The 19,051-nt window shown below is 46.4% G+C and overlaps 1 protein-coding gene across 1 annotated transcript in view; it reads right to left on the bottom strand.

The window, feature by feature from the left end:
* Nucleotides 1–12,201: 12,201 nt before the first annotated feature.
* The window catches only part of B4GALT1 (beta-1,4-galactosyltransferase 1), a 21,888-nt gene continuing 15,038 nt past the window's right edge, over nucleotides 12,202–19,051 (bottom strand). The window contains exons 5-7 of the mRNA XM_085317847.1: nucleotides 17,922–18,044; nucleotides 16,043–16,147; nucleotides 12,202–15,451 (exon numbers count right to left, since the gene is read on the bottom strand). Of these exons, the coding sequence (XP_085173973.1) occupies nucleotides 15,316–15,451; nucleotides 16,043–16,147; nucleotides 17,922–18,044 (364 nt within the window). The 3' untranslated portion in view covers nucleotides 12,202–15,315. The remainder of the gene's footprint in view (nucleotides 15,452–16,042; nucleotides 16,148–17,921; nucleotides 18,045–19,051) is intronic.

Below are 19,051 nucleotides of genomic sequence, written 5' to 3'. Positions count from 1 at the left end.
ATATCAAATGAAGTGGTTTAATCCAAGGCTGATTTTTTCCAAGGGCAGCAGAAACATGGTTTGCAGAGCTGAATATGACAGTATTTCCAGTGGTGATGACTGCAGTTTCCACAATGACGTGGAAGGGTGAGTCAGCGTCTCCATGCTGCAGCGCCTGGGAGCACACAGACCCATCCGTCTCCAACTCAGGGTATGGTGTGCAAAAAGACAGCACTGTGGGGAATGCAGGAAAGGTCTGGGCTACCCTGGGAGCAGGAAATACAGCAAAGAAAGAATCAAATCAGCTTTCCTACCAGCTAAATCTGGGCATCCATTTTGCAAAATAGAGACTGCCTGCAAAAGAGCCATACAAAACTGAAGCATGTGCCTCTATTTAGTATTAAGGTCTCCTTTTAGCATCCTCCAAGCACATCTCCAGCATCTGTTTTTGTTCTTGCCACATGCTGTTCAAGATGCGAGAATGAACATGCGAGATGCTGTACTTGGATACACACTAGTTCAGAGCACTAGGCAAGAGCAGCAACGGAGCTAGAGCATGGTCCTTCCCCAGGCACAGAGGAAGGACCTCTCTTGATCTTCACAGCTGCAACTCGAAAGCAGTAATAACCATTGTGAAGGACTGGCCAGCATCACTGTGCACTCTGTATGTGACTTGCAGCAGCTGGGGCCCTGCACAGAATAGAAAGCTGCAAATTACCAGCAGCAGCAGTGAATGCCGACTCTGCCCTCAGCTTTTTGCGGCAGTCAGAGGGCCCAGACTCTGGGCTGGTGTTCATACAACACAACCCTATCCTGACATGTGACACCTTCTTGCAGAGAGAGAACAGGAGGGTCAGGAGAAGGTCTGGCCAGAAAGGCAGAACTTCCCTCAGCATGGACCACTGGCTATTCCCTCTCCCAGCCACTTTGTAGAGGGCTTCAAATTACCAGTTCATTGCTGCCACCTGGGCAACAGGTCTGGACAATAAATGAAGCTGGCAGGATAAGGAGAAGTCACTGAGTGTTTGTTTAGTGCTTTATTCTGAGTGCTGAGTAAATACCAGTGTGCTTAGAACAACTTGTATTTGAAACATGATGCTCCTCTGAGAAAGGTCATGTATTTCCTAGGTGCATCACAGATTACTGGCAGGAACCAGCCAAAATAAAGGGGAAGGTGGAAAAACCTGCTCCATATCCACACTTTAGGGCATTACTGTCCCCTAGGCTTCTCTGCTTGGCCACACAGTTTGCACTGGTTCTTAGCTGCAACTCTGACATGACTCATTTATTTTGGCTGGGCTGCCTAGTGCTGGGAAGAGACTGCAGGCTGGCAGCCCCTCTCCTGCGAGAAGTGTCAGCACTGCATTTCTCAGGGTTGTTTTATTCACCCCGCTTAGTTGTTTTATTCACCCTGTCCACATCTGATGGCCTGAACAAGCTGCTTTGCACTATGCATTCCCACAACCTGTGAGCTGTCTCCTCGCTACAACTGAAGCACAGGGCAACAGACCCAAATGACAGAGGAGCCTGCTCTTGGCAGTCCAAGGTCCCCTCCCCAGCACAGTCATGGGTCCCTGGATGCTTCAGCTGACTTGCAGTGCATCTGTAAAACTCTGTGTTTGCAATGAAACAATCCTAATTTATTTCTTGGGGGTTGCCCAAGAAGTGTCACAAGTCAGGCTTTCTGTGCCACAAGATTTTCATACTGTGCAGAACATTATTTCTCTAATATACTATGACCCAGAGGTCTGAACCTTCTGAGTGTAGATTTTACCCCCAAGAACTACCCRGATTTCACAGCCCAAGAGCTGTGAAGAAAGTAGCTCTTTAGCCCAAAAACCTCATCTTCCGCCCTTGCAGTGCAAGTCTGTGTCTGCTGGCTTTTTATATGCCAGAAGCTTGAAGAGACACATAGATTGGCAGAGGTACTCTTGGAGACACCCTTGGTCAGACTTGGCTCAAGATGCCGTTCTGCCTGATACCACAGATCAAGATATAAGACAGACTCACAGCAGGGCACAGTGACTGGGCAGGTGAGTGTGGGCATGGCCATGGGTTTTCTACCTCAAATCCTCGCTGAGCTATCTGGTTCTTGGGAATCTCCCAGCCTCTCTTTCCCTTCTCCTTGAGTTTGTCTAATGGGATCAGCCTGCAGTTCAATGCACTTGCCCCTCTCGCTTGGAGGACTTTTCTGGCAGATTAAGTGCCTACGTGACTGAAGAAAACACCCTCTGGAAACAGTGCTGCAGATTTTCAGGGGCCTAGTGGGCATGCATCCAGAATGTCTACAGCATATGGATGTTTGCGCTGTCACTGCCAGCACAAGGAGAGCACCTAATGAAAACACGTTGTGATTGAGAGCTGCATGTCCCCTCTTCAGTTTGTCCAGGGTTTTGGAGGTGGGGAGGAGTTTTGCATGTGTTGTAGCATAGCTCTGTCTTATGCAGGGGAAGGTTCTCCCCAGAAATGTGGCAGATTAATCCTTGTTCTGTGACAGTGATCTGCTCTCTACTTTCGCAATCTGCTGCTGGCATTAGCCTGAGATATAAAGCACAGCTGCGGAGTTCAGTGCCAACAGCCTTTTCCTCCATCCAGTCTTTTCTGGGCCAGCTTGCTCTTTGTGTGCTTAATTTGTAACTGTTTCTCAAGCAGGTCACGATACTACACAGCTGTCCTGGTGTGAAAGATACACAACCAGGTATCAGCCTTCCCCCCAGACTCCTGATTTGCTGGGACACAGCTTTCAGCTGAAAGACCGGTCTCCCTCTGAGCTTATTCAAACAGCCCTTGATGTCCTTATCCTTAACTTCAAAACTCCTGTACTTGCGAACTCCACAGGATCATCACTGATTGCATCCTGCAATGACCTRTAAACCTAGTGGACAACAATGAGAAATGTAGCCTGGTGGCCACCAGAGAGAGCAACCACACCAAAGCACTTGGCAGCACTGCTGCCAGATCCCTTATGCTGAGCCTGTAGTCCTGCTGGGGAAGTACTTTCTCCCTCATTTTACCCCAGAAAGGTTGCCTGGTCCTGGACCCTAAGACCTGGCATTCTGGGCAGTGAGCATGGGGGCAGTGGGCTGCTTGGCCATGCCATCACTGCTGTGCACCAAAGAGCTGCACAGCTGACGGACCAAAAGTGATGGACTAAGTCTCCCACGCTTGCAGTAGTGGGATAGGGAGCACAGGGAGACAGCATTGCTTCCTCTGTCACCTCAGTGGGCCCAAAGCGTGTAAATGTGGGAAGTCTGGCACACAGAACCAGGACGAATGTGACCTCTGCCTCCAATCCCACTCTGCTGTCTTCCCAGATTTCAAGTCTGGAACTGTCCAGGAGAGGAATTTCCAAAACACGTGGTGCTATTTGAGGAATGCAAGGGGAAAACAATCATAACAGAGATAAGGAGAACTTCAGGCAACTTGATAGCTACACCCTGCTTGTTTTAGGACTGGGATGCTGCAAGCTCCCTCCCCACTGTAGTGCCCCCAGCACCATCAGCCCAAGCTATGGCAACGAAGATACGACTGAGAGAAGACTACGAGGCAAAAAGTAAGGCAAGGAGAAAGCATAGGGTCTGCAGCTCCAGCACTGAGCAGGAGGGGAGACATCCACGTGCCCTCCCCAGAGGGGGAGAGACTCCTCATCACCCCCAGGCAGCTTCTGGAGATGTTCAATAGTGGCACTGAAAGACAGCAGCTACCTCTGCTCCCCGAGTAGCTCTGCTCACATTAGGGCTGCAGGACTGTTTTACAGTGGGTTTTCTCCCTGGAGAGCTTCCCCGGGGCAGCACCATGCAGCTATGTTGCCCTGTCCTCCTTGCAGGCTTTTCTGGACTTAGCTGCTTTCCTTTCTGTCCTGAGCAGGGCTACGCTCTGCTGCCACAATCCCTGCTTCCTCGCCACTGCTTCCCTTAGGGGGCCGGCTCTGTTTAATGTCTGTCTGGCTATTCAGCGTGCCTCTGGCAGACTATTTAAGGCATTGCATAAGCATGCTGCTGAAAAACTTGTTCGGTGGGGGATTAGTCCCTTCCTCTCCCCTATCTTCAGAGACAGAGAAAAAAAATGAATAATTCTTGGCTCAGAACTCAGGAAAAAGAACCTATTTGCTAAAAACAGATGTCCACTTCTGCTGATCCCACAGTGGGTCTTTCACACCTGATGCTTGCAGACAGACTGTTGTCTCACTAACAGTGTGTACCTTGGCAGAGCAAAGATTGTTCTCATAGGACTGCATGTATCTCTAACTTCAGAAAGGTTAAGAGAAGAAGTGCCCTGGCTGGGCAGCTGCAGAAGGACTGTGGATGAGTGGCATTTGGACAGCTGGAGCTTAGCTCAACACACTCAGGTCATAAGCCTCGTGCTGTAAGCCTGGAAATGATGCAGATATCTTGTGTGCCAAGATTGGCAAAAGCCTGGTTAGACAAGGTTCTCAACAAAAAACTATATATATATCCAGGCCTGTAAGCTGAGATCATCCACTCGGAGAACCTGCGCTGGAGTTGCAGATCTATTCCAGCTCACAGGGGTGCCCACTTCTGCTTGTCCACATGGTGCCTTTGGAGCATCCTATGCCTCTTGGTCCTGTCCTACCACACCACCTGCCAAATACATGCAGCACTTACAGGAAGTTCATCTCCAACAAAACAATTGCAGGAGTTGAAAATAAAGAGTGGAGTTAGCCCAAAAAGGGGAAATTCTTGATGTGCTCTGCAGGTAACCAGAAGTGAAGGCTGAGCTTTGGTTTGACATCTCTGTCACAACACAAGGCTGCAAGTACTACCTGCAGATTTGTCAGTTCTTCACCAGAGACATGCCTGGGCTCGAAAATGACTGAGTGAGGATATTAGTGATTGACTCAGAGACTGCAAGGCCAGGAGGGCTGTCACAGCCTCCCCTTTCACTCTTCCTTACCTCCACGCACCGTACAGAAACTTCTCCTCCCTCTGATGCACAGACTAAGGCAATCTTAGTGCTACAGCATTCCTCTCTCATTTCTGCAGCCCCATTGAATATACATGTTTCCATGACCCTCTGGAAGCGCAGACAGCAGCTGAGCTCTTTTCCTACCATGGTAATGTGCAGAAGCAAGCTCTCTCTGTTTGTAACGCTGTGTCCCACTTGCATACATCTGGAGGCTGTATTACCAGCATTAGCTGCAGTACAAAGAGCTCATGGTGTTACCCATAGGTGTACTTCAGTCTCTTTGGGACTCTCTAAGGCAGAGCTCACATCTGGCATCACCGGCTTCCGATTGCATTTTTGTCATTTATTAATTAAAGTTAATTTCACCAGAGTGTAATGATTTATTCAGATTCAGAGCTTCCTGTAACAGTGAGCTACTATTTGTTATGCCACCATGTTTCTGCCATCTGCAAACTGCATAAAGATTTTGCAACAGCCACTTTTTGAAATGTCACTGAACTACTTTTTAAGCCCTATTTCTTTTTCATAAGGCATGGGTCTTACAAAAGCCTCAGGTGCTATTAAGTAAGAAATGCTCTGGGGAAATCTGATTATGTAACAGAAACACCATTCCCCTTATTGGATTGAAGTAGTAATCCTGTTCTGTTTATTCAAAGGACAAAAATAAAGGAAAACAAGTCTGACAATATTGTGCCTCAAGGCTGACTTCAGTAATAGTTTTCAGCCTCTTTGTTGATCCTGAGTGCTATTATTTACACAGGAATGATGTCTGCATAAGTGGCCCGTGATTCCCTTGGCTGTTTCTTTTATCTTCCTGCTGGAAATATATTGACAGCTTTCTTTTGCTGCAGAAGATTGTGCTAGAAGTATTAAGACTGGTGTGGGCAGAGAGGGCACATGAATGTCAGGTATGGGATGTACCAGTGGGAAGAAGTGGCAGAACTGGCTACCAGATGGGCAGAAGCCAATGGCACCTGCAGTCTAAGACATCGGGCTCCTTGCCCTTTCCAAAACATCCAGCTCTGGAAAATAAGGAATGGCCTAAAATGTGCAACAGCCCAAAACTGAAGCTGTTAGAAAATGATGACAGGAAGGCAAGGAACAAGGTAGGAGTCATAGTGAGGAGGGAAAGATAAGGAGACAGAGGACAGTGGGTGAACTGATCCCCAAAATGGAGCAGGACAGGAGACAGGAGAAGACATTCATTGGCAGCTCCTAGAGGCTGCAGAAAGGCAGACTCCAAGCCAGCACACAGTCACCAAGGCAATAACCAAGGAGCTATGGTAAAACCTCAGTAGCTAGTGTCCATTGTCCTATACATCATCACTGGTGGTCCTGGACCAGCTATTTGAATTTTGGTGCTTGCAACCAGGGCAGACCACTTGGACACTCACACCTTGGACAAGCTTGTGTGCACAAGGGTATGGGAGTGAGTAAAACTGCCTTCATTTTAAAATAAAAGTTTTCCCCTCCTATACCTCTCCCACTGAGCTTTACTAATTGTTGCATAATTGATTTTGACAATCATCTGGCATTTTCTCAGTGTTCTGAGATTTCTGATTTGCTTTTCCGCAATCTGTTATGGTCTCCAGTGTTTTGCTAGGAACAGTGTTGCCAACACTATTAACAGACCTGGTGCTTGTTACTGCATGTCTCCTGTTATCAGTGAGGCATTACATGTCGCATAACAGTAAAGGCCTTGAAAGTCTTGGAACAGGTCAAAACCAGAGGATCCTGGGCTATAAATAACTCACCAGTGGTCAATTAGAAGCGCAGCCGYGAAAGCTGCAAAAAGTCTGTGTTATGTGTAACAAAGGAAAAAAGCTGAGCAATAAAAAGCACATTTGAGCAGCAGGATAAGACATGTGCTGCAACACAGGAAAGTAACACTGGAGGCAAAAGGCCGAGGAGCTGTCTAGAAACTCATACACCATGAAAAAAACTCAAGATTCAGTGTGGGATCACGGGAGCAGCAAGTGTCCCTCTCTCCCTGCTGCCTCTGAGAAGTCCACTGCCCACTTCACCCCATGCCTGTCTGCAAACCCTGTCAAAACCTTTCTAAACCTGAGAGAGTTGTTCATTCAGGATTGCAGTACAGATGTGTCTGAAAAATGTGTGTTTTTCTCCACAAATTTTGCATGTTTTTTCTAATTAATGCTCTAACCCCTCAATAAAGCCTTATTACCTATAAATTCAGCTTGATTAATTATTGGCAACGTTGTAATATAACACTAGTGTGACAAAACACTCCTTAGCAAAGTCCTTCAAAAGTGGGCCATGGGGAGAGATTGAGACTTGCTGATTTTTGAACCAGTTAATTTTAAGGCAAACTCTCAGGTTGAGCGTTCCTCAACCCCTCCTTGACTCACATCACCTCTGCTATCACCTGGCTTCCTGTCCACCAGAAATYCTCATTTCTGTGAGATCACAGTTTTTGAGGCTCACAGAGTGCTCCATGAGCAATCATGGGGTTACCCTCACCAGGAGCATGATTTTGCATTTCCCTTTGTGAAATTCAGGAAGTTCCTGTCAACCTTTCTCCCCAGCCTATTGAGGTCTCTCCAAATGGCAGCACAGGCCTCTGATGTATCAACCGCTGCCCCCCAATTTTTCATCACCTGCAAACTTGCTGAGGAGGCACGCTGTTCCACCATCCAGGTCACTCACGAAGATGTTAAACAGCACTGGCTCCAACACTGACACTTTGGGTACACCATGGGTAAGTGGCCTCCAGCTAGACTGTGTGCAGATGATACTACCTTTTGAACCAGTAGCTCACCCAATTTTCAATCCACCTCACTATCCATTTATCTAGCCTGTATTTATCAATTCCTCTGAGCACGTTATGAGATACAGTGTCAAAAGCTCTACTAAAGTTGAGATAAATCCACTGCTCTCACTTATCTACTCACCCAGTCATCTCACTACAGAAGGCTATTAGGTTGGTCAGGCATGATTCCCCCTTCATAAATCCAGGCTCACTACTCCCAATCTTCCTGTTCTTCACATGTTTGGAAATGGTTTCCCACGGAATTTGCTCCACTGCTTTCCCAGAGTGAAATTCAGCCTCAAAGTGTGGCTGACTTGTCATACTTCCCCAAATTCTCCTTCCCACCCTTCTTGAAGGTAAGAGTAGTATTTGCCTTCTTCCAGTCCTTGGGAACCTCCCTTGATTGACATGATCAGCATGACAATCAAGAGTGGCATCACAGTGACATTGGTCAGCTCTCTCAGCACTCCTAAGTGCATCCCATCAGGGCCCATGGATTTGTGCATGTCCAGTTTGTTTGCTTAATATTCCTCAATCTGATCCTCCTCTGCCTACTGTAGGTCTTCCTTGCACTGGGTTTCCCTGTAGTCTTAGGAAACTGGGATTGCTTAAGGCTGGTCTGACCAGTAAAGATGGAGGGAAAAAGGCCTCAGCCTTCTCCATGTCCTCTGTCACAATGGCCTCACTTCCATTTAATGGCAGGGTCAGTCTCTAGTCTTACTTTGGCTGCTGGATGTACCAGCAGAAGCCTGCCTTGTTGCTATTCATACCTGTCACTATATTCAGCTGCAGCTGATCTTTGCCTTTCCTAAGCCTGCTTCTGCAAGCATGGTGTCTCTATACTCCTCCAGCTGCCTGTCTCTTCTTCCACTTCCTCTACTCATCTTTTTTATGTTTGAGTTTAGCCAGGATCTCCTTGTTCATCTGTGCAGGCCTCTTGCCACCTTTGCTTGATTTCCTGCTCATCAGGATGGATCATTCTTGAACTTGGAGGAGGTAGAACTTGAATACCAGCCAGCTCTTCTGGAGCCCTCTTCTCCCCAGATGGTCTCCCATGGGATTCTCTCAAGTAGTTCCCTGAAGAGGCCAATATCTACTCTCCTGAAGTCCAGGGCTGTCATGCTGCTTTTTGCCTTGGTCCCTCTTCCTGAGATCAGGAACTCCACCATCTCACAGCCACTGCAGCCAAGCCTGCCTCTGGCTTTTACATCTCCCATAAATTCTTGCTCATTTATAATAATCAGGTCCAGCAGAGCATCTTGCTTTGTCAGTTCCTCCATCACCTGAGTTAGGAAACCTTTTGCACTGTTTGTAACCCTGCTGTGCTGTCCCTTCACTCACCCTGGGGAGGTTCAAATTCCCCATGAGGACCAGTGTCTGCCAGTGTGAGGCTTCTTGCAGCTGTCTAAAGAAGGGCTCATCTATTTCTTCTTACTGATCAAGTATTCTCTAGTAGACACCTAATATGGCATCACCCAAGTTCATCTGCCCACTAACCCTGACTCATCTAGCCTGGCTCATCGACTGTCCCCAGGCAGATCTCCAAGCAGTCCTGCTGCTCTCACATAAAGGACAGCTGCTCTCCTTGCCTTCCCAGCATGTCCCTCCTAAAGAGCTTGTATCTCTCCATGGCAGTGCTCCAGTCATGTGAGCTACCCCACCACATCTCCATGACCCCAGCGAGATCATAGCTCTGCAATTGCACAGAGCTCTCTAWTTCCTCCTGTTTGCTCCCCATGCTGGGAACCTGTTTGGGGCTCTCCTGTTCAAGAAACTGGAGAATGGCCAGCAAAGAGCTACCAAGACTAGCAGTCACAGGCCTGTGAGGAGAGCTGAGGGACTGTGACTGCTTGGTCTGGCAAAGGAGAGGCAAGGGCGATCAAGAAGTAGCAACAACTGCTGCAAGGGCAGTTGCAAATTAGACAGAGCCAAACACTTCCTGATGACACCGGGTGATACAACAAGGTGCAGCAGCCACAAATGACAGTGCTGGGAGATTCACATTTGGCCCCTGGGGAAAGTGTTTCCCTAGGAGTTGGTGTCCTGGGTTGGGCCTCAGATGTGGAGAGAGGTTCCATCCTTGGAGGACGTGAAGACTCAGATGAAGCCATGGCTACCCTCACCTTGCGTTGGGAAGAGCCTCACTGTCAGCAGTGGATTGGGCTGGAGACTCATCACCAGTGTTGCCTACACACGTAACCCTCTCCCACAGATACAGGTCCAGGGTTTCTAGTATGAGAGAGATTAGAAATACATACCAGTCTATTTTGTGTTGAGGGAAGCATTGGTTTGGTGATGAATGAACACTTAACCAAAAAGAACCATTTCTGGCTTCAGAACTGGGAAGTAATTGCTAAAACCATCTGTGGTCTTGGAGTACAAGCTATGCACATATGCAGCTACCCTAGGGGAGTCTTTGCTCTAGTCCTCTTTTTCTTGTTGCTCTCATGTTCCTCCTACCCCCCTCCCAAGGCTAAAGCAAGGAAGGTCTGGCTGTCCAAGGATTTCTTTACAGCCTCTACAGGAGCCTATGACAGAGCCAGAAATCTAACCTCAGCCCCCACTATTCCCTGTACAGCTCCTTCAAGACCTATCCCAGGTCTAAGAAATCAAGAGATTGAGAATAATTACCACTGGCCCTGCAGAGATCTTGCCTGTATGCGCTAGCATCTGTTTTCTGGCAGTGACACTCAAAACAGTGAATGGGAAAATAAAACAGACTCTGGGAGCAGAACTGTCGTCTCAGTTCAGACACAAAAAGAGGTCTCGTATGGGTGCATTGTCCGGAAGCACACAGACATCCTGCAAACATGATGCAGGCAGATAGCTACAGATTCAGGGCCAGTACTGCTGTAGTAAGAAACATACAGAGTGAGAGCAAAGGGCAAGCACGCCCACTTCAGATTCTTTCCAAGAGGATGAAAGGGGTCAGCAAGCTTCAGCTTAGTTTAGTCCATTTTTTTCCCCTTCTAACAACAGCCTCCCTTTTGTTTCCTTAGGCTGGAGAGGAATAAGGTGTAACAGGGTAAACACAACTATGATGCACGTCAGAGATCCCTGCTCACCCTTCTTGGTCTTTGGTATGCAGGTCGAGCTGAAGGTAGGAAAGGAAACTGTGTTAGAGCAAACACTTTCTCATAGCAATAAAAAGTAATGGGATCCTTTGCAAGTTTGCATGCCGATCTGATCCAGGAAGGTCTGGCAGCACTGGTGACCACACACAGTGCCCAGGATGCAGAGAAGAGTGAAATCTTAGTGACGCTTCTCAACTCCGCTGCTGCTTTCCAGCAAGGGACATGATTTCCAGGTCGGATTTCATACAGTCTCTGAGATGGTGACTCCTGCCCATTTCCTCAGCCACTTGTCCCYTTCTGAAGCAGAAGAGGGAGGAATAGCTCGATACTCTGAGGACAGAAGCGGCAGAAAGTGAAAGAGCCCCTCAACTTTCTTATGTCTCTACCATTTCTGCCCATGGGCACCCAACAAAGAGAATCTTGGGAAGAAAAAGCCTGTTATTCCTATGTAATGCCTTTGAAGGTCCAAAAACTAATGAAAGATGCCACAGGGACTGACAGCACTCCCCCATCATATCTCTATCTAAACCTCCTACTCCACTCACCCATCAATCTGCTAGTAACTTCTAAGTGATGATGCTCCTGCCAAGTGACATCCTGCGCTGCCCTCACTGCCCAGTGCTGGCTCTGGAGGGACTGGCTCTTTCCTCTCAACTGACAAAATGAAACAGGCAGAGGTCAGCACCCTCTTCCGGAGCCTGCTGCTCCGCTTGACTCCAAGGCAAGGTACACGTTCAGGTATGGACCGGGCTTTGCCCTCCTGCCCAAGACATCCACTTGCACCCAAGGTGCTGCTAGCTCTGTCCCAGTTGGGAATGGGATCACCTCTTTGAAGAGCAGCAGGGACCTCAAGCCAATTGGCCTGCTTTAGCCACCATCTTGCAGCCAGAAAGATTTCCTCCATGGAAATGATTTTCATGAAAAAGTGCCAAGTAACAAAGGCAAATTTTTTGCAGTCACACTTGCATTAGTTTACCCAGAATGATTTCTCCACTTTCATACTCTCCAGCCAAATCTACAAGCAGCAACCCGCTTCCCCCAGACTGCTGACAGCCCAGGGCTTGTGCACTTCATCTGATTCAAGTGGAGTCTGTATGCTGTCTCCCTACCCACAAGTAAAGGAACCAACCCCTAAGGCTTTTTGGTGTTGTCTAGGGGGTCAACTTCTTTTCTTGGATCCATTCATCTAGTGGCACTAAATAGTGCACAGGGCAGAGAAAGAAATTGACTCCAGGTCATCTGTTGCTCAGCAGTGATAAACTGGATTTACAGAGGGGAATGGATGCAATGCTTTCCCTCATATCTGGGGGGAGGAGGGGGAAGGTGGGGGAAGCTGGAGAAAGGTAAGACAAGGAGGCAACAGCCTGTCCCAATCCCCCACCAGCCAGAAACCTGGCCAGCTAGAGAGAACAGACCAACAAGGCTGTTTCTTCGGAATAAAGCTGCTGAACATTGTAAATGAAAATACTTTATTTGACATTGACAGTAAAGTAGGAACATCAGATTACACATCTGTTGATATATAAATGATAAAAATGCAAAGCAAAACCATCTTTAGGAAACCCTTAAGCAGTTCAGTAAATGAGTAACATCCAGGGGAAAAGCTGCATGCCAGGACCCTCTCCTATCCTAAAGAGCAAYACCAAAGAAACTAACCACTAGTATCTCCTTTGCAGCTATTTGTTCTGTATTTGAACCCTTATGCACAGTATCACTGAGTGTTGCTGCCAGCACTTAAATGGAAAAAACATCACCCAGTGTAGGTCATGGTCAAAATTTATTTCTGTGTAAYATCAACCCCTGTAGCAAAGGCTCCCGAAAATCCCAGAGAGAGAAATTTCATGGCCTGGTTGAATYAGGAATGTTTCACAAGTTTGACCTATACAGTTTACACAAGGACAATGAGATCAGGAAATCATGGGTCAGCACCAAAGGGTAAAACAAATAAGGACAGACAGCTTTAGCTTTTAAATGGCTTGTGGCTTTAGCACTAGAAGAAAAACTAAGTGACAGTTTCTTGCATCACTAATGTTTCCATGCTGAAAATAGTTTTCAGGTTCCTAGTTTTCCAGTTTCCATTTCTCCCCTCTTTCAAGGCACATTTGCAGAAACCTTTAATTGCAACAGCCAGAAACAGTGTTCATACCACCTGGATGATATTCAATTATTTCAGCATACAGCAGAACAAAAACTTACTACACTAACTTTTTCTGGTCTTCAAAAGATCRTAAGGCAAGAAAAAACAAACAAACAAATATCAAATACGACAGATAACCCCTTTGCACCGTCTGTAGAGCAGACAGCCATGAACATGTTTGAAGGTCCCAACTCCTCAACTTAGGAAAGGCTCAGAACAATAACAGAGGTGATCTCTGTGGGGACCTGGGACTTTTAGTGGAGCCTTGATGAGTTTTGGTACTGATCATGCCACCTGTGGGAGCTGGGGTCCTGCTTCTAAGGCACCTTTGAAAAAAATCCTCACTTGTGTCTTAGCTATGGGCACAAACTATGATTACACAAAGGTTTTACAGGTAAAAATTTAACCTAATTTCTGGAATGCATCCTCCTGTTGTACGCCTTTATACTTGCAGAGCTGGAGCCCAGCTTGCCAAAAAGGAGCAATTTTTTTGATCCGCCAGTGAGCGGAAGAGATGCTCATAAATACAAGCCTGCTTTCTCAAGCTTTGCTGTTGCCTGCTGCCAAGCTCAGCAGACATGCAAGCCTACCTTCATGAGCTCCCAGCAGGGCTGAAGCAATAACTCTGACAAGCAAAAGCCTTTAAGTGAGGTGGGTAAACTTGTTTTAGAAACAAGACAACCAGGCAACTGGGTATCTCTCTAATAGTTAGAGCCACTGGTTGTACTTGGAGGCATTATTATTTCTAAAAAGAAGCTTGGAGGCAGTAACCAGCATGCCTGACAAGTTTGGAAAGCAAGGCCCTCATCCCCTTGTCCGGGTCCCCTCCCCTGCAATGCAAGAGTTCAGCAAAACCTTCAGGTCATGACAAAGAACAGGTAGCGCTGAAGATGATCCCCAATATATCAAGTGTCCCTGATTTCAACAGCCTTCAGCGCAGGCCAAGGAAGTGCAAATTGCTGTGGTCAGAGCTGGTGGCAAAACACTCACCAAAACCTGGAAGGGATTAAGTTCTTAGTCTTGGCTGAGAGCTTTAAATCATATAAAGAGCTCTGAGGGCATCAGCACGTGAGGCTTTCATACAGTTACAAGAAGGAAAAGCAGAGTGTCCATACAGCTTCTCGTGCCTTGGTGCACTGACAATAAGCCCTCTAAAATGTGCATGTCCCTCACTGCTGGAAAAAATTAAAAGGGAATTTCCCGCTACAAGACACACATCACAACAGGCTTCCAACAAAAAATGTCAGCTGTCCTGCGAGCATCTCAGCACTGCAGGAGATCTCGTGGACAAATATGCAGAGCAAATACAATATATGGCTTTTACATAATGATGCACATAAAATGCCTACTAGTCTTAAGATAAAGGAGGCTTTGAAACATCCTATTACACTGCATCCTAATTTACTCAGGTATTAAATATACTGCTTGTGATATAAAAATTACTTTAAAAAGTTACAAAAATGTTATATTATCAAAAGTAATAGTGAATTCAAGTTTTATGCACAACCCGGCAAGCACAAATTTGTTTTTGGAAGATTCAGACCATGTTTAAATAGTGTGATAACTTTTTACCACTGTTAACAAACGTCAGCAAATTTTATCACACAATTAAACCCATTTATTTTTATTACAGAAGAAAAAAAGCCCCAAGTATCTTGTTGCGTTAAGGCAAAAAGTCACCATCATATCCAGAAGTAAGGTTATCTGAAGCCAGCAGTTTTGCAGATCACAAAATAGATACTATCTGTGTTGCTCCCACTCAACACACAGAGCTCACTGGCAAATTCTGGCTTAACTCACTCAAAGCCTCCTTTGAGACTAGAAGAAATATGATGTTCATTGAATCTAGACTATATTATTCAAAACTTGCTCTGCAAATAAACAGGGAAGGTGTTTGTTTTGGTCAGTATTAGAGAAAAATATATGATATTGTTGCCATTAAAAAAATGTAATGCAAAGTGTAAACTTGTACAATTTTAGCAGCATTTTACAGTCCTTCATAAAGTAAAACCAGGTACAAATTAAAAGGAATGTTTTCATCTACCTAATTTAAAACATCAGAATAACATGGGCTGTAATTGCTGATGCATCACAGTTGTAATCAATAAAATTTGGGTCCAGCAATTAACTTAATGTGGGGAGCACTGTAGCAAACATATCAGATCCAACATTATCTGGCAAAGTAAATATTTACAACTCTTATGTACAGCTTCTGGACTTACAAAACAATAGAGAGCTAGAGAGTTGTGTAAAGTCAAGTTTGGAATTAAAAAAAAATGCATTTGTCCAATCAATTTGTTTGTTTTTTGTTTTTTTGGTTTTTTTGTTTTTTTTGGTCTTCATTGGAACCGCGAAAGAACCAGTAGATATAAAACATCGAGGCTAGATGTCCTGGGAACATACACAAGGTCTCTCTTGTGTCAGTGACGTTAGCTATTTGGTGAGCCAATATCCACTGTGATCTTTGTGTACAAAGGGTATTTGTCATTTTTTACCACCTTGTATGACAGAGTATTTAAACCATCAGAGCCCATTGTCTCCCTTGTGTGAGCAATTCGGTCAAACCTGGGGAAGGAGAAACAGAAAGAAACAGAAAGAGAGCTATGTTTGAACAACCCTAACTCACATTTTTATAGCCTCACAGATTGCAGCTTTAGTGTTTTAGGATCAGCTTGAACGTCAGTGTGGATCCCATAAACTCCCAGAGTTGGCCAGACTAAGCAGCAGGCACATGCATGCCTAAGGAGGCCCCGAGGGATTATCTTTTAGTTAGAAAAAACAACCAAGCCTGTAGGCATGCAGATTCTTTTTCAGGTCTGTATTAAAAGCAAGGGTTTTCAACACCAAAGACAAGCTGGGAACAATCACTCAGAGTTTAATTTGTTGTGTATCAGTTAGGATGCTTTGGAAAGAAAAGGTAACTGCTGCTTGTGCAGCAGGGAAATCTGGGGGTGACAAGAAGGATCAGTAATATGGTAAAAAAAAATTGGCCAGGGGCAAGAGGCAGCTTGCAGTCTGTGGAAAGCAAAAGGAGATTACAGTAGACTTAAAATCACCAGGCTTTTACACTGACAGGAGAAAGCTAAATATTTCAGAGCAGCAAGCACAGGTCACTTGAATTTGTCCATGAGGATGCAGAGAGACTCAAGTGCGTACCTTTCTGGGTTGGGCTCGTTTTTACGATCCCTGGAATGACGAATCATTCTGCATTTCCCAATGACTGCATCCGGCCGAGATATCCCCATACCTTTAAATACCAGCCTGTAAAAAATGAATACGTTAAACATCTGTGACGAGCTACCTAAGTGAGCCATTCTACCATGAATTCCACAGGCCTTTGGGGGCCTTGTAGAAGGGATGGGCAGATTAACAGCTCCCCACCCATACAGTAAAACGAAGTTGAAAATAGGATGTTCTCTCTGCAGAAAGAAGGTGGGGACAGTCAGATCAGCTCAAAGAATTTCTTAGGCAGCTTGTTCTACTAATCGCTCCATTTTCAAAATTGCTTCTGGGCTGGTCACAAAAACCACCTCACAAGATCAGTATTAAAGCATCATCACTGCCCTTGAGCCTTATGTTCAAAATTCCCAAGCTTCCTCTTCACAGCTTAGAAACAACCCCTCTTCCAGACCACTTGGGGACTGGAGATTGTTGGGCTAACAAACAGCGCCTTCCAGTCCCACCCAGTGAAGTCATCCAGGGCAGGCAACAAGCGGCCCTGGGCCCAAGGACAGCTCATCTTCATCCGTGTATGTGCTTCATGCAGCAAGACACCTATAGATCACGGACACTAACGTTGAAAAAGTATATCATTTCTTCCTCTTTCAGCCCCCCTTTTCATTTTTATGTAGCACCTTCTCGTCTTCAAAATCAGAATGCCATAACAAGGACTACCGCTTTTCTTTGAATGCCTTGGCCAATTAGAAGTTGTCTCTTACTTGGTCTATTAAACAGAAGTGTTGAAAATCCTCAGCTATCTCAGGAAGGTATTTTCATAAAGACTTTTCCTGTGGTCAGGAGAGCTTAAAAAGCCAGGGAAAAAGACCACACAAGAGTCCATTCTGCATTCAAGAAAATGAAATAAAGCTTCTCAAGTCCAAGTTGMCATGATGATTTCTCAAAGTTACTGTCCTTCCTTTTCAGGGCAGGTAACCCAGCCCCATAGCTATGCTGCGATCTTTAGGCACTAATGGGTCCAATCTACACTGTGCAAATACCTTACTTGTATTCTACAGTTCTGATCATTGTATGTTCACCTTTGTTCCAAGTAGGAAACAAAGGCTCGTGGTGTTATTTAGGACTAGTTCAAACTTGACAAACAAAGCCTTCCCAGGTACAAAGGCATCCACTGCCTGACTTCAGAGCAGGTCACGTCTCAGACTGCATTAAGTTATGCAGGTAATGTCACCCACGTCCCTCTCCCGCGGAGGTCCTGGAACGACATGCCTGCCCCACACCGGGACCGAAATCCCTTTTTTTCGGCCAACGCTAGAAAATTCAGAAGCGCTGCGCTCCAACCAATGCGCTGGCACAAATGTTTTAGCCCATTAGGCAAATCAGCACTAGTAAGTGGTGTGTGGGGGCGGGAGTGTTGTTTTTCAGCTGGATTCATTCCTGGATACATCCTGGAAGCTGCAAAACCGGGCACCAGCGCAGGCAGGCATGAGCTGCACCCTCTTTACAACAGAAAGGCTCTGCTCTGGCAGGAAGATTGAGTTGGGCATGCTCTGCCTCCGTTTCCTACCCGCCTCGGACACTGCCAAGATAAAGCTGGTCCTGTTTTCCCCCCGTAGGGTAAAACAGGGCCCCACCACCAGCAGCAGCGCTGACGTGGAGCAGTCAGGACGCAGGGCACTCCCAGGCTGTGCACGGGGTGAGAAGGCAGCTGTGCAACYCCAGCTGCAACCCACCTCAGTGGCTGTCCCAGGGCAAGCGGAGGGGCAGCAGGGTGAGGAGGGACAGCAACTTTCCCCACTGGGGCTAAGCCCAGCAAGACCCAGCTCAAGGAGAGATGGGTGTTGAGGCAGGTACTTACCTGTTATAAATGTCATCATCTTCGCCACCCCAGCCCCAGTAGTTGTTTGGAAACCCGTTGATCTTTGTGAACTGCTCTTTGCTCAAAGCAGATACACCTCCGAAATATTGATTGTAAGGTAACCTGGAAGTAGGAGGAAAATGCCATTAACTGAGGAGGTTTGCTTGTGAAAAAGCAGACATCCCCATGCTATGCTCCATCATGGGACCTCCATGGTCCCKCTACCAACCCAGTACGCTACTGCAGCTAAATTACAAGGGAAGCTAGAGCAAGTCCTGAGCTGCTCCYCTTTCTGCACGGAGCTGTGTGTGCTGCAGTGAAACCCGGGATAAACATGTGGCCAGACACCCAAGGGAAGGCAGAGCACCCCGTGCATGACATGGTCCACGCTGCCAGGCCCAGCCCAAGATGAGGGAGTTGGTCAGCTTCGATATAAATATGGCTGGAATATATTTTGCCATTACCAAAGGCTGGAAATCTTTGCTAAGAAATACACTGTCCTCAAAGGACAGACTGGTAAGATCCATGATGCCTAGTCAAAGGGCAGGTGTGTAACGTGTCATGTCCTCAGGGCCCAGAGCGGCAACTCAGTGAGACATCAGCCTCGGGAGATGTGGCAGAGCGCYTGCTTCCTACAGCTTTGTCTTTCACCTGCACTTCCTCTAGTACCTCAAAGGAAAGTTTGCAACCCAAACACAAGCTGATTGGGTAATACTGCATGCCCAAAGCCAATTAGTTCCCACTTCGAAACAGGGATGATTCACCAGGGGGGTGCTAGGGATGGAAATAATGCAGACCCACAACACCAAGAGAAGGCCTACGTGGGAATTGCCAGGACCTACCACAGATCTGCTTCAACAAGCAGAAGAACCCCTGGGGCTTGCATTTTTTCTCTAAACTTCATCAAATTCATCTAGCTGTAAGAAAAAACYGCAACTGCCCCAACTGAGTGCTGATGCTAATCCCACTCCGAGCAGGGTTTGTGTCTGAAATAGAGACACATAAAGGGCCATGCCACAATACCTCTTGCACTACTGGCCACATGAGGTCACAACAGGTATTAACTTTACAGATGAGCTTTTAAATTTCTCTTGGGAGATTTGGGACAGAGAGGGGAGAAAAAGAAAAAA

Source organism: Rhea americana, unplaced genomic scaffold (assembly GCF_003343005.1).
Source record: "Rhea americana isolate MKP2758 unplaced genomic scaffold, rheAme1 scaffold_115, whole genome shotgun sequence".
In the NCBI taxonomy this organism is placed as follows: Eukaryota; Metazoa; Chordata; class Aves; order Rheiformes; family Rheidae; genus Rhea; species Rhea americana.
The sequence above is the reverse complement of the archived record's forward strand: the minus strand, read 5'-3'. Positions and strand labels throughout refer to the sequence as shown.